This window comes from Helianthus annuus, chromosome 8 (assembly GCF_002127325.2).
Source record: "Helianthus annuus cultivar XRQ/B chromosome 8, HanXRQr2.0-SUNRISE, whole genome shotgun sequence".
NCBI classification, from domain to species: domain Eukaryota; kingdom Viridiplantae; phylum Streptophyta; class Magnoliopsida; order Asterales; family Asteraceae; genus Helianthus; species Helianthus annuus.
Genome location: NC_035440.2, coordinates 26,175,358 through 26,185,566, shown reverse-complemented (window position 1 = coordinate 26,185,566; position 10,209 = coordinate 26,175,358). Strand labels below are relative to the sequence as shown.

The 10,209-nt window shown below is 34.3% G+C and overlaps 1 protein-coding gene across 3 annotated transcripts; it reads right to left on the bottom strand.

Annotated features, from left to right (window-relative positions):
* Window positions 1-965: 965 nt before the first annotated feature.
* LOC110872461 (palmitoyl-monogalactosyldiacylglycerol delta-7 desaturase, chloroplastic) lies at window positions 966-9,449 on the bottom strand. 3 transcript variants are annotated; one of them, XM_022121260.2, is made up of 7 exons: window positions 9,245-9,447; window positions 9,043-9,174; window positions 8,682-8,904; window positions 8,452-8,592; window positions 1,836-1,976; window positions 1,494-1,600; window positions 966-1,405 (listed from the first exon to the last, which is right to left on the bottom strand). In XM_022121260.2, the coding sequence occupies exons 2-7, from the start codon at window positions 9,093-9,095 to the stop codon at window positions 1,192-1,194; spliced, it is 879 nt and encodes a 292-aa protein (XP_021976952.1). In that variant the 5' UTR covers window positions 9,096-9,174; window positions 9,245-9,447; the 3' UTR covers window positions 966-1,191. The 3 variants fall into 3 exon arrangements, with proteins under 3 accessions (XP_021976952.1, XP_021976951.1, XP_021976954.1); XM_022121259.2 differs by having other exon boundaries at window positions 9,043-9,159; XM_022121262.2 differs by having other exon boundaries at window positions 1,312-1,405; window positions 1,490-1,600; window positions 9,043-9,159; window positions 9,245-9,449.
* Between the last annotated feature and the right edge of the window lie 760 nt (window positions 9,450-10,209).

Below are 10,209 nucleotides of genomic sequence, written 5' to 3'. Positions count from 1 at the left end.
CTTGTTCGATTGTTATTTGGTTCTTGATTGATGGGTTGAATTCATGGTCTGCTATAGATATAGATATTATATTATTTGTATTGTACACTGTTGTTAAAAGCGATTGTCTGGTCCGCCTAGGCGACCTACACGACCTGGGCGGCCAAACTGCGCTTTTGTCTCCTAGATAAAAAAAAGCAACGTGTTTTTTTAAGAACCCTATCTTTTAAAAACAAGATTATATTTACAACTAATTTAAAATCTTTTAGAATCATATCTCAACAATTCTGTACATATTTTTAAAAGATATTTTGAATTTCAAAAAGTTAGGAGATATATTATCTTTATATTCAATATTCATTCATCTTCTCTATATAACAATTAAGACGTATCCACATCACTCAGTTATGCTTTTTTTGCTGGCAAAAAATATTAAAGGTATGTGTATCGATTCCGTTAAAGTATTTTTGCCGGCAATTGCTGTGGATGACGACTCCGACTCCAATGATTTTTAAAGTTGAAGAACATTTGGTTTTCAATTTTATTTACTTTTTGAAATTTGAACTTTATTGTTTTCAAGTCTTTAACAGTTTTGGTTTTGGGATATTTTGCTGATTCATAATTATGTTGGTTTTATTTTTAAGGTTTATGATATTTGAAAACTTTTGGAATTTGAGGATTTGGTTTTTTTTCGGTTCATAACTTTTTTTTTAATGTTTTTATTTGATTGCGCGTTTTTTTCTAAGACCCTCGCTTTTTTTTTGCGCTTCTCGCCTAGGCGACAGGCGAGCCCTATGCGCCTAGAGTGCGCCTAGCGCTTTTGATAACTATGGTATTGTATATTGTTGCAATTTTTTTTCTAAGTTTTGTTTGAATTCAGATTCTAAAGTCCATATTCAAGTTGAATGGAGTTTTTCCCTTGTCACTCACAACTGAACTAATTTGGATGAAGATATTTTGTAAAGGTTATGGAGTAGCCAACTAAATGAGAGAAACGAGGAGATATATATAACCATGGTCCACATGATCCAAATAATGATAGGACACTAAAATTTTTCAACATAGCATACCACACAACTCCAGAAACAATATCTAAATCAAATGATTATGAAGCCATAAACAAACCCCTATTGATGGCCTATGCTAAACGTTTTGTGATAGAGTTATCAGCTCCAACATAATACTAATCATGATCGGTTAAGGCTTCTATTTTCAGTTGTTGTTGGTTGGGACCAATGATGCCATTCTTCTTTTATCGACCTCTGTGGGTACCTTAACATCTGTCACGAGTCTAAAAACCGTAAGAAGCTTGATCAACTCCCATGTGAGGTCCAATTGCCACCATTCGAGTCCATGTCGAGCTGATTTTGGAAAAGCATGGTGATTGTTATGCCAACCCTCTCCCAAACATAGCATCGACACCCACCTATAGATTCAACAAGTTAATCACAATTCATACAATGTTGCAACACGTACATACTACATATATACAAGTTAGGTTTTTACTTACATACCAACTATTCGTGGAAGTATCGGGGGTGTTCCAAGCCCTTTCACCCCAACTATGGTTAACAGAGTTTTGAATGTAAGTCGTCAAGTGTGACACCATTATTCGCATGCCCTATTTCACTAAATGGAGGAATCATATAATAATGAAAGAAAGTTGTTGTAAGAAGAGTGTGACACTTCATGTCTTAATGCACAACAATTTTGGACGGGTTTGCATCATTTTTAATAATGGTTTGTTTGAAAATCAATTTAAACCCGTCCATAAACATTTTACATATATAAATGTGTTGTTTTCTCTTTATTACTACTCTTTACAATAATGAACTATGTGTGTGTTAAACACTTACCATTCCCCAAGCCAAGTAAGGAAAGCCCCCATAAAGGTATAACAATGTTGCAAGTGCCGTGGGGTGCCAAAAGTATGTGTCATGAAGAAACCGATAGAAACCTTGTGCTTCTAGCTCCGAAACATTTGATACTTCTCCACACTAATATTCATGTCAAGTAAAACGTCACTTACGGTTTTGATAATCTTGGTCTCATACGCAATTATATAATACTAGGGTTAGGTTTTTCTCGCATGTTGGAACAAGTCTCTATTTTCGTTGCGTTCAGATCCAAGTCTCCAACATGCTTTGTGAAACTAACCATTTTCATAGTCATTGGAGTTCGCCTTTTTAGATTAAAAAAACATAATTGTTAAAAAAGTGTCGATACACATTATTCATTCAATGTCCTAAAATAAAAAGGTGCAGTTTGTTATTTAATGTGTGATATGTTTAGTTTGGTTCTATTGTGTGCAGAATATAAAGTTCAGGGTTTATTGTAGAAGGTTCGAGGGTGCTATGTGAAACATTAAGGGCTGCGATTGTCTTCTGGTAATATGTGGGGGTCTAAGTGCAAACTAAAGTCTTCAAAGATGTAAAAAGAAGCACTTGACTGATTATTCAATCATTCTCCCCAAAAAGTTGTTCGAACACTTTGTTATCTTCTCTGTATTTCCAGTTAGAGTTTGTTAGAGATTGCTGGTGTTCTTGTTTCGATTTCTCAGTCGTATCACTGAGAAATAGTTGTATTTATGTTATCAGTTGATGATCATCATGTGTTATTGTTGTACTTTGTATTGATTTAGATCTCACTGTTGTGAGATCTAGGGTTTCTGGGGGGTAATTTCTTTTGGGTTGGTTAATAAGATTTTCGTCACGTTTTTTTGTCACTATTTTCTTGTGTTGATTGTTGATTTTCAGTAGTTATTCATAGATCTATATCATTTTTATATGGTATCAGAGCTTGATAGCTCTTGTTTTTTTATTTCTTGGGTTATCCGCTGCATATTATCTGATAGATTGTTTTGTTATTGTTAGGGTTTCGTTCTCGGAAACTGTGTTGGTGGCTGATCTTCTCATATCTGTTGTTTCTGGTGGTGTACTTGTTATTGCCAGACGAAACCCTAAATCAAGGGTTATTGACTTCAGTTTTCTTCTCGGATCTGACTTCTGCGTTAGTCTCTAGAACCTTGAAGTTTCAGGGCAAACTAACCTGAAGTGGTATTATTGGTATTCTGTATCAGATTTGTGGTTCTTGAAAACCGCAGATCTAATATTTGTTGAAGATATTTGCACCCGCTGTAAGATTGTTCCTATCTTCTCTCTTTTCCTTTCCTGTTGTTGATTAGTTGAAGTCGGGGTAGTGAGGACCGACACTTCTTATTGATTGTTATTGATTGATTCATGTTCTTTATCTGTGGTATTTGTTCTGTGGTAATTGTTCGTTTTGTATTTTCTGTTCGTTGTGTCTTGGTTGTGTTTTTTTTTTAATTTTTTAGGTGTTGTAGTGGCTCCTGAGTAAAGGCTTGTCCGGGCACCTTTGAGTGACGAACCCGGAATCTGGTCCCTGACTCAGCTTCGCCATTGTTTGTTTGTCTTATGTTGTCTCTTCCTTTGTGTTATCTGTTGTTCTGCTATTTGATTTGTGTATTGTTTGTGCATTGTTATCATGGGTGATGGTGAAGGTACTTCGCAGACCTTAATTAGTAAACTGGATATAGGTGATCCTCTGTATTTGCATCCGAGTGATTCTAGTTCATTGACCATAGTAGGAATAAAACTTAAAGGTACAGAAGACTACCGGGTTTGGTCTAGTGCAATGAAATTAGCTTTAGAAGCTAAAAATAAATTTAGTTTTATAGATGGTAAATGTAAAAAATCTACAGATAATCCTTTTCTAAGTAGTCAATTGGATAGATGCAATTCGGTTGTGCTGACTTGGTTACTAAATTCTGTTTCTAAGGAGTTATATTTAGGACAAGTGTTTTCTAAACTTGTATCTGAGGTTTGGTTAGATTTGAAAGAAACTTATGATAAGGTAGACGGTTCTGTGGTTTATGATTTGTATAAAAATCTAATTGTATCTCTCAAAATGGGAGCTCTGTCTCTGAATATTATCATAAACTAAATACCATGTAGAAACAGTTTGATGCTATGGTTCAGTTACCCATATGTTCTTGTAATGCTGCAAAAGATTATAATGATTTTTCAACTCTTATTAAGCTAATGCAGTTTCTTATGGGCTTGGATGATGTATATCAGCCTATAAGTACAAATTTATTAACAAGAGAACCGTTACCCTCTATCAAAGTTGCTTTCTCAATTGTGTCTAGGGAGGAGTCTCATAGGAATACTAGTAAATAGTTATAAAAGTCAAAGTGTTTCATTTGTTTCTAAGTCCAACCAGCAGTATGATTCAAAGAAAAAATCATTTAGAGGACCTAACCCTAATCTTAAATGCACTAATTGCAACATGGTAGGTCATACGGTTGACAAATGTTATGAATTAATAGGATATCCTCCAGGTTTAAAAAAAAGGGTTGGTTAGGTTGGGAAGAACGTGTCCTCTAACAATAAATCAAACTTGTCTTCTGGTTCTTCTATATCTCCTTTTTCTTCTGAGCAGATCGCAAAACTCTTAAGTCTTGTGGGTGAGAAAACTGGGTCTCAGAGTTCCAATATGGGGGGTAAGTCTAATTGTGTGTATGATGTTAATGGTGGTTTTATTTGCTGTTCCAGTAGTATAAAATTTGGTTTTGATTATAACTGGATTGTTGATTCGGGGGCGAATCAACACATGGTTAATACTGACAAAGATATGTTTAATAGTATTGATGTTTCTGAGTTTGATTTGAAAGTGTGTCATCCTAATGAGACTAGTGCCAAAGTGTCTAAAATTGGTAATATTAAGTTAGCTGATGGGGTGATTTTAAATGATGTTTTCTTTGTTCCTGATTATGGAGTTAATTTGTTGTCTGTTTTCAAGTTGTCAAAAGATAATCAGATCACTGTTGTTTTTAATGAGAATACCTGTTCGTTACAGGATTCGAAGTCAAAGAATGTCCTGGTGACTGGTAACCAGGACAATGGTCTGTATTTTGATACTAAAAGTGGTAATTCTGCTAATTTCTGTTTTAATAGCTTGAATAATAGTAATCTTTGGCACAGTAGGTTAGGACGCCCTGCAAACCAAGTTCTAACTGTTTTAAAAGATGTCTTAGGTGTTAATAAAGTTGTTAATCATCCGTATGATATTTGTCATAGGTCTAAACAAGTTAGAGAACCTTTTCAATAAGTGATCATAAAACTAAATGTGTTGGAGAGTTGGTTCACCTAGATGTATGGGGTCCGTATAAGGTCACAAGTAGAGATGGTTATAAGTATTTCTTAACTGTGATTGATGACTACTCAAGGTCTGTTTGGTGTTATTTGTTGAAAAAAAAGTCAGAAGTATTTGAAAATATCAAAATTTTTTATGAGTTAGTGTTAACTCAGTTTGATAGAAGGATAAAGATGTTTCGAAGTGATAACAGAACTGAGTTTGTTAACAACCAAATGAATGTCTTTTGTAAAAATAAGGGTATAATCCATCAAACTACTTGTGCTTATATGCCACAGCAAAACGACATTGTAGAAAGAAAACACAGGCATCCCTTAAATATTGCTAGGGCTCTTATGTTTCAGGGTGGTCTACCTCTTCGTTTTTGGTCTGATTGTGTCTTGACTACTGTATATGTGATTAACAGGTTGCCTTCATCAGTGCTGTTAGGTAAAAGTCCATATGAGTTGATGTTCAACTTTAAACCCTATTTAATGCATATTAGGAACTTTGGTTGTTTATGTTTCAGTACTATCTTAGATGATTATGATAAGTTCTCATTTTGTGCTGAAAAGTGTGTGTTAATTGGTTATTCTAACGTTAAAAAAGGTTATAGGTTGTGGAGTTTGGATAAAAAAGGGGAGTTTTACTCTAGGGATGTAAAGTTTTTTGAAACTGTTTTTCCTTTTAAATCTGAACAAGTGAATAACCAAGAAAAAACTGTGTTTAATGATCTGAATCATTTAAATTTTTTTTGATAGTATTGACATGTCTTCATCCATTGTTCCTATCACTCCCGATGATGAAGAGGGGAATACTGATTCTCACGAGGTATCTTGTGATGATCAGCAGCCAGTCCCTTCTACATCTACCACCACTAGTAGTGTTGATGAAATTCAACATATTGAGTCTAGGGTTGAGGATAGTAGTAGAGGTGGATCTGGCGTGGCAGAGGACACATGAACCTCAAATGTTGAGAATGTCCCATCTGAGGGAAATAATCAATCTGTTAGATGGTCTTCTAGGGTTACATTTTTTCCTAAAAGGTTTGATGAATTTGTTTTAAATAGTACAACTAAGTATGGAATACAAAAGTATGTGAGTTATGCTTGTTTGTCTTTTGAAAATAAATGTTTTGTGTCTAATTTGAACAAGTTCGTCGAACCTCGTAGTTTTAATGAGGCTGTTACTAAACCTAAGTGGGTAGAAGCTATGAATCAAGAGATGGAGGCTTTACTTAGGAATAAAACTTGGGATGTTGTTGATTTACCTGTAGGTAGAAAACCAATAGGTTGCAAATGGATTTATAAAATAAAGTATAAATCCAATGGTGAGATAGAAAGATACAAAGCTCGTTTGGTTGCCAAGGGGTATAATCAACGAGAAGGTATAGATTTTGGTGAGACGTTTTCACCAGTCGTGAAAATGGTGACTGTTCACTGTGTTTTAAGTCTAGATGTCCAAAATGATTGGACTTTGTTCCAATTAGACGTGAATAACGCTTTCTATCTCAGAGGATGTTTACATGACTCTTCCTGAGGGTTATTATAATAAAAATGAAAATAAAGTATGTAAACTTGTTAAATCGTTATATGGCTTAAAACAAGCCCCTAGAAAGTGGAATGAAAAGCTTACAAAAGTGTTACTAAGTGTCGGTTTTATTCAAAGTGTTTGTGACCATTCTTTGTTTACATATTCAAGAGACAAAGTATTCATTGTATTATTAGTATATGTAGACGATATTATTATCACAGGGAACAATAAACTGAAATTGATAAAGTAAAAACCTTACTTAGTAATACGTTTCAAATTAAGGACTTAGGCATATTAAAGTATTTTTAGGTTTAGAAGTTATATATGATAAATCTGGAATTTGTTTAAACCAAAGAAAATACTGTCTTGAATTGTTAAGTGAACTTGGGTACTTAGCTTGTAAACATGTTTACACTCCTATTGAATTGAGTCAAGTAGTGAATGCTAGAACAAGTACTTGTGAAGAGAAACTAAAAGATGTTACTAGTTATCAAAATTAATAGGGAGTGAATGCTAGAACAAGTACTTGTGAAGAGAAACTAAATGATGTTACTAGTTATCAAAAATTAATAGGAAAACTGATTTACTTGTCTTTGACCCATCCTGATATCAGTTATGCGGTCCAATATTTGAGTCAGTTTATGCATTCTCCACTGGAAGTTCATCTTAAAATTGCTTTGAGATTGTTAAGGTATTTGAAGTCTAGCCTAGGTAAAGGTCTTATGTTCAACAAGGGTTGTGGTACTGAATTAACATGTTATGTTGATTCGGATTGGGCTAAGTGCTTAGTGACCAGAAAATCGGTCACTGGGTTCTGTGTATTTCTTGGTAAAAATCTGGTGTGTTGGAAAAGTAAGAAACAGAGTACTGTTTCGAGGTCCACAAGGGGAAGCTGAATACAGGGTAATGTGTTCAGCAACCTGTGAACTAGTCTAGATTGTTAATATGTTGAAAGAATTAAGAGTGAATTGCACACTTCCAGTTAAGTTGTTTTGTGATAGTACAACAGCTATTGCGATAGCTACTAATCCAGTTTTTCACGAAAGAACTAAACATTTCGAGATTGATCTGTATTTTCTGAGGGAAAAAGTGTCGATTGGTTTTATCACAACAGAAAAGATCGACTCAGAAAGTCAACTGGCTGATATTCTTACAAAAGGTTTGAGTATAAGTCAACATGAATATTTGTGTGAAAAATTGGGGTTGGTTGATTTGTTTAGGAAAAATGAATAAAGGGGGGATGTTAAAAAAGTGTCGATACAGTGTCCTAAAATATAAAGGTACAGTTTGTTATTTAATGTGTGATATGTTTAGTTTGGTTTGGTTCTATTGTGTGCAGAATATAAAGTTCAGGGTTTATTGTAAAAGGTTCGAGGGTGCTATGTGAAACATTAAGGGCTGCGATTGTCTTCTGGTAATCTGTGGGGGTCTAAGTGCAAATTGAAGTCTTCGAAGATATAAAAAGAAGCACTTGACTGATTATTCAATCATTCTCCCCAAAAAGTTGTTCGAACACTTTGTTATCTTCTCTGTATTTCCAGTTAGAGTTTGTTAGAGATTGATTGATCATCAGTTGATGATCATCAGGTGTTATTGTTGTACTTTGTATTGATTTAGATATCACTGTTGTGAGATCTAGGGTTTCTGGGGTGGAATTTCTTTTGGGTTGGTTAATAAGATTTTCGTCATGTTTTTTGTCGCTATTTTCTTGTGTTGATTGTTGATTTTCCGTAGTTATTCATAGATCTGTATCACTTTTACAATAATGAATATTAGTTTAACTACCTTGGTAGCAACATAGTCGTTGTATAGGAACCAACCAAGGTAACTTAACCATACACCTTGGGTAGGACTATTAGGGTCCATTTGTGTATCTGCATGCTTGTGATGGAGCTTGTGTGTCCTTACCCATACAATTGGATCTCTCTATAAACACAAACACTTGTTAATGTATATCCAAATAATCAAATCATTTCTATAAAACCAAAATCATAATATAAAATAAAATTAATTACCTGGAGTGCATGAGCACCACAATAAGCAAAGAAATACTCAATTAACTTAGGGACCTTAAAACCGCGGTGTGTAAGTAGTCTATGATAACCTAGGGTCACACCAAAACCGCTCAAGAAAGACAACACCACTGAAACCCGAAATGCGTCCGGGTCATACACAAAGGGTGCACAGGCACCCAACAAAAGCATTCCCATGAACCAACAAAGGTTAGTCTCTTTTAACCTGTAAAAAAGAGACTAGAATTATTATATCTTAAAGCTAGCTATAGTTGCAATGTATAACCAATAAACATATTTTGGGCTTGTGTGCTAAACACAAATAAATCCTAACAATAAATTGTTAATAATTATAAAACATAACCAGTAGCATTTCGGGAACCAAAACTCTCCCTCCTTCTCCGACTCCATGATCATGTCTGTGGTTGGTCCGGCTGTTCCACGTGTTCTTTTGTTGAAGGTACTTGACCAGGGGTGGATCCTGGGGTTTTTGAAACTAGAAAAAATTAGTGGAAACCTTGTATGAATTGAAAAAAAAAAAATAGTGAGAATTCGTGAAAATTTACCAAAATGAACCAATTGAAAAAGATTTCTGGATCTGCTAGTTTACTTGACGTTAGTTACGAATCAGGGTTATGTGTGTGTATATATATAGAAAACTTCAGTATTCCTCCAGAATGGTGTTTTAAGTCTAGTGGAGATAAGGTGGTGAAGCAAGTGGCCACTGGTGGTCAGGCATGGCGTGATGCTTATGTGGTTGTGGTTGTGAGTTGCAAAGCAATTATAGAGTGATATTGTAATATTGTAATTTCTATTTTCTTTGGATTTTGAGTGGTAATAAATTAAAAGTTCCGTTGGCTATTAAAGCACGTGTTGATTATTTTTAGTAAGTGAGAGAATGAAAAAAAATTAATTATAGAATCCGAATATAATTTTATTTTTACATTTTAAAGCACGTGTTGATTATTGTTTTTTTATTGATGGGTGTACCACACACATGAGAACTTTATCAAATATTTTTATAAAACTTTAAACATTACTTTAAAGTTTTATAGACAATATTTCGTTTGGAAAAAAATTATCTTAAACAAAAAAACCAAAAATTTATTAATAAAGTAAATCTAATACTTAATAAAATAATAAATTTGCAAACTAACAAAAAGAATAAAAAATACATAACTCGATTATTTTTAGAAATATGTTTTTGAAAGATTAAAAAAAGGGTGTGCCTATTGGCACACTAAAGTGTCTATTGGCACACCAAACCCTAGCAAAATTAAGGTTTATCTACGCAGCGTATTGGTCAATACGCAGCGTATAGGGTTAACCCTCTACGCTGCGTATTGACCAATACGCTGCGTAGATAAACCATGGATCTCAGTGCCTGATAACCAATCATTGCACAGAAAACAAGGGTCATATACGCTGCGTATAGGTCTATACGCAACGTATATAAACCATTAGATTTTTTTGGGTTATTTTGGTAGGTTTGAGGGATCATTTTTTCACAAAGTTTAAATACGTTGCGTAT

What these genes read in the sequence shown, in the direction of transcription:
- LOC110872461 (XM_022121260.2), bottom strand. Translation starts at nt 9,095, where the DNA reads ATGATCATGGAGTCGGAGAAGGAGGGAGAGTTTTGGTTCCCGAAATGC. An exon ending in GTGGTGCTCATGCACTCCAG is followed by an intron (nt 8,593 to 8,681) that starts GTAATTAATTTT and finishes TTGTGTTTATAG; the next exon opens with AGAGATCCAATTGTATGGGT. An exon ending in CTTACTTGGCTTGGGGAATG is followed by an intron (nt 1,601 to 1,835) that starts GTAAGTGTTTAA and finishes TTAGTGAAATAG; the next exon opens with GGCATGCGAATAATGGTGTC.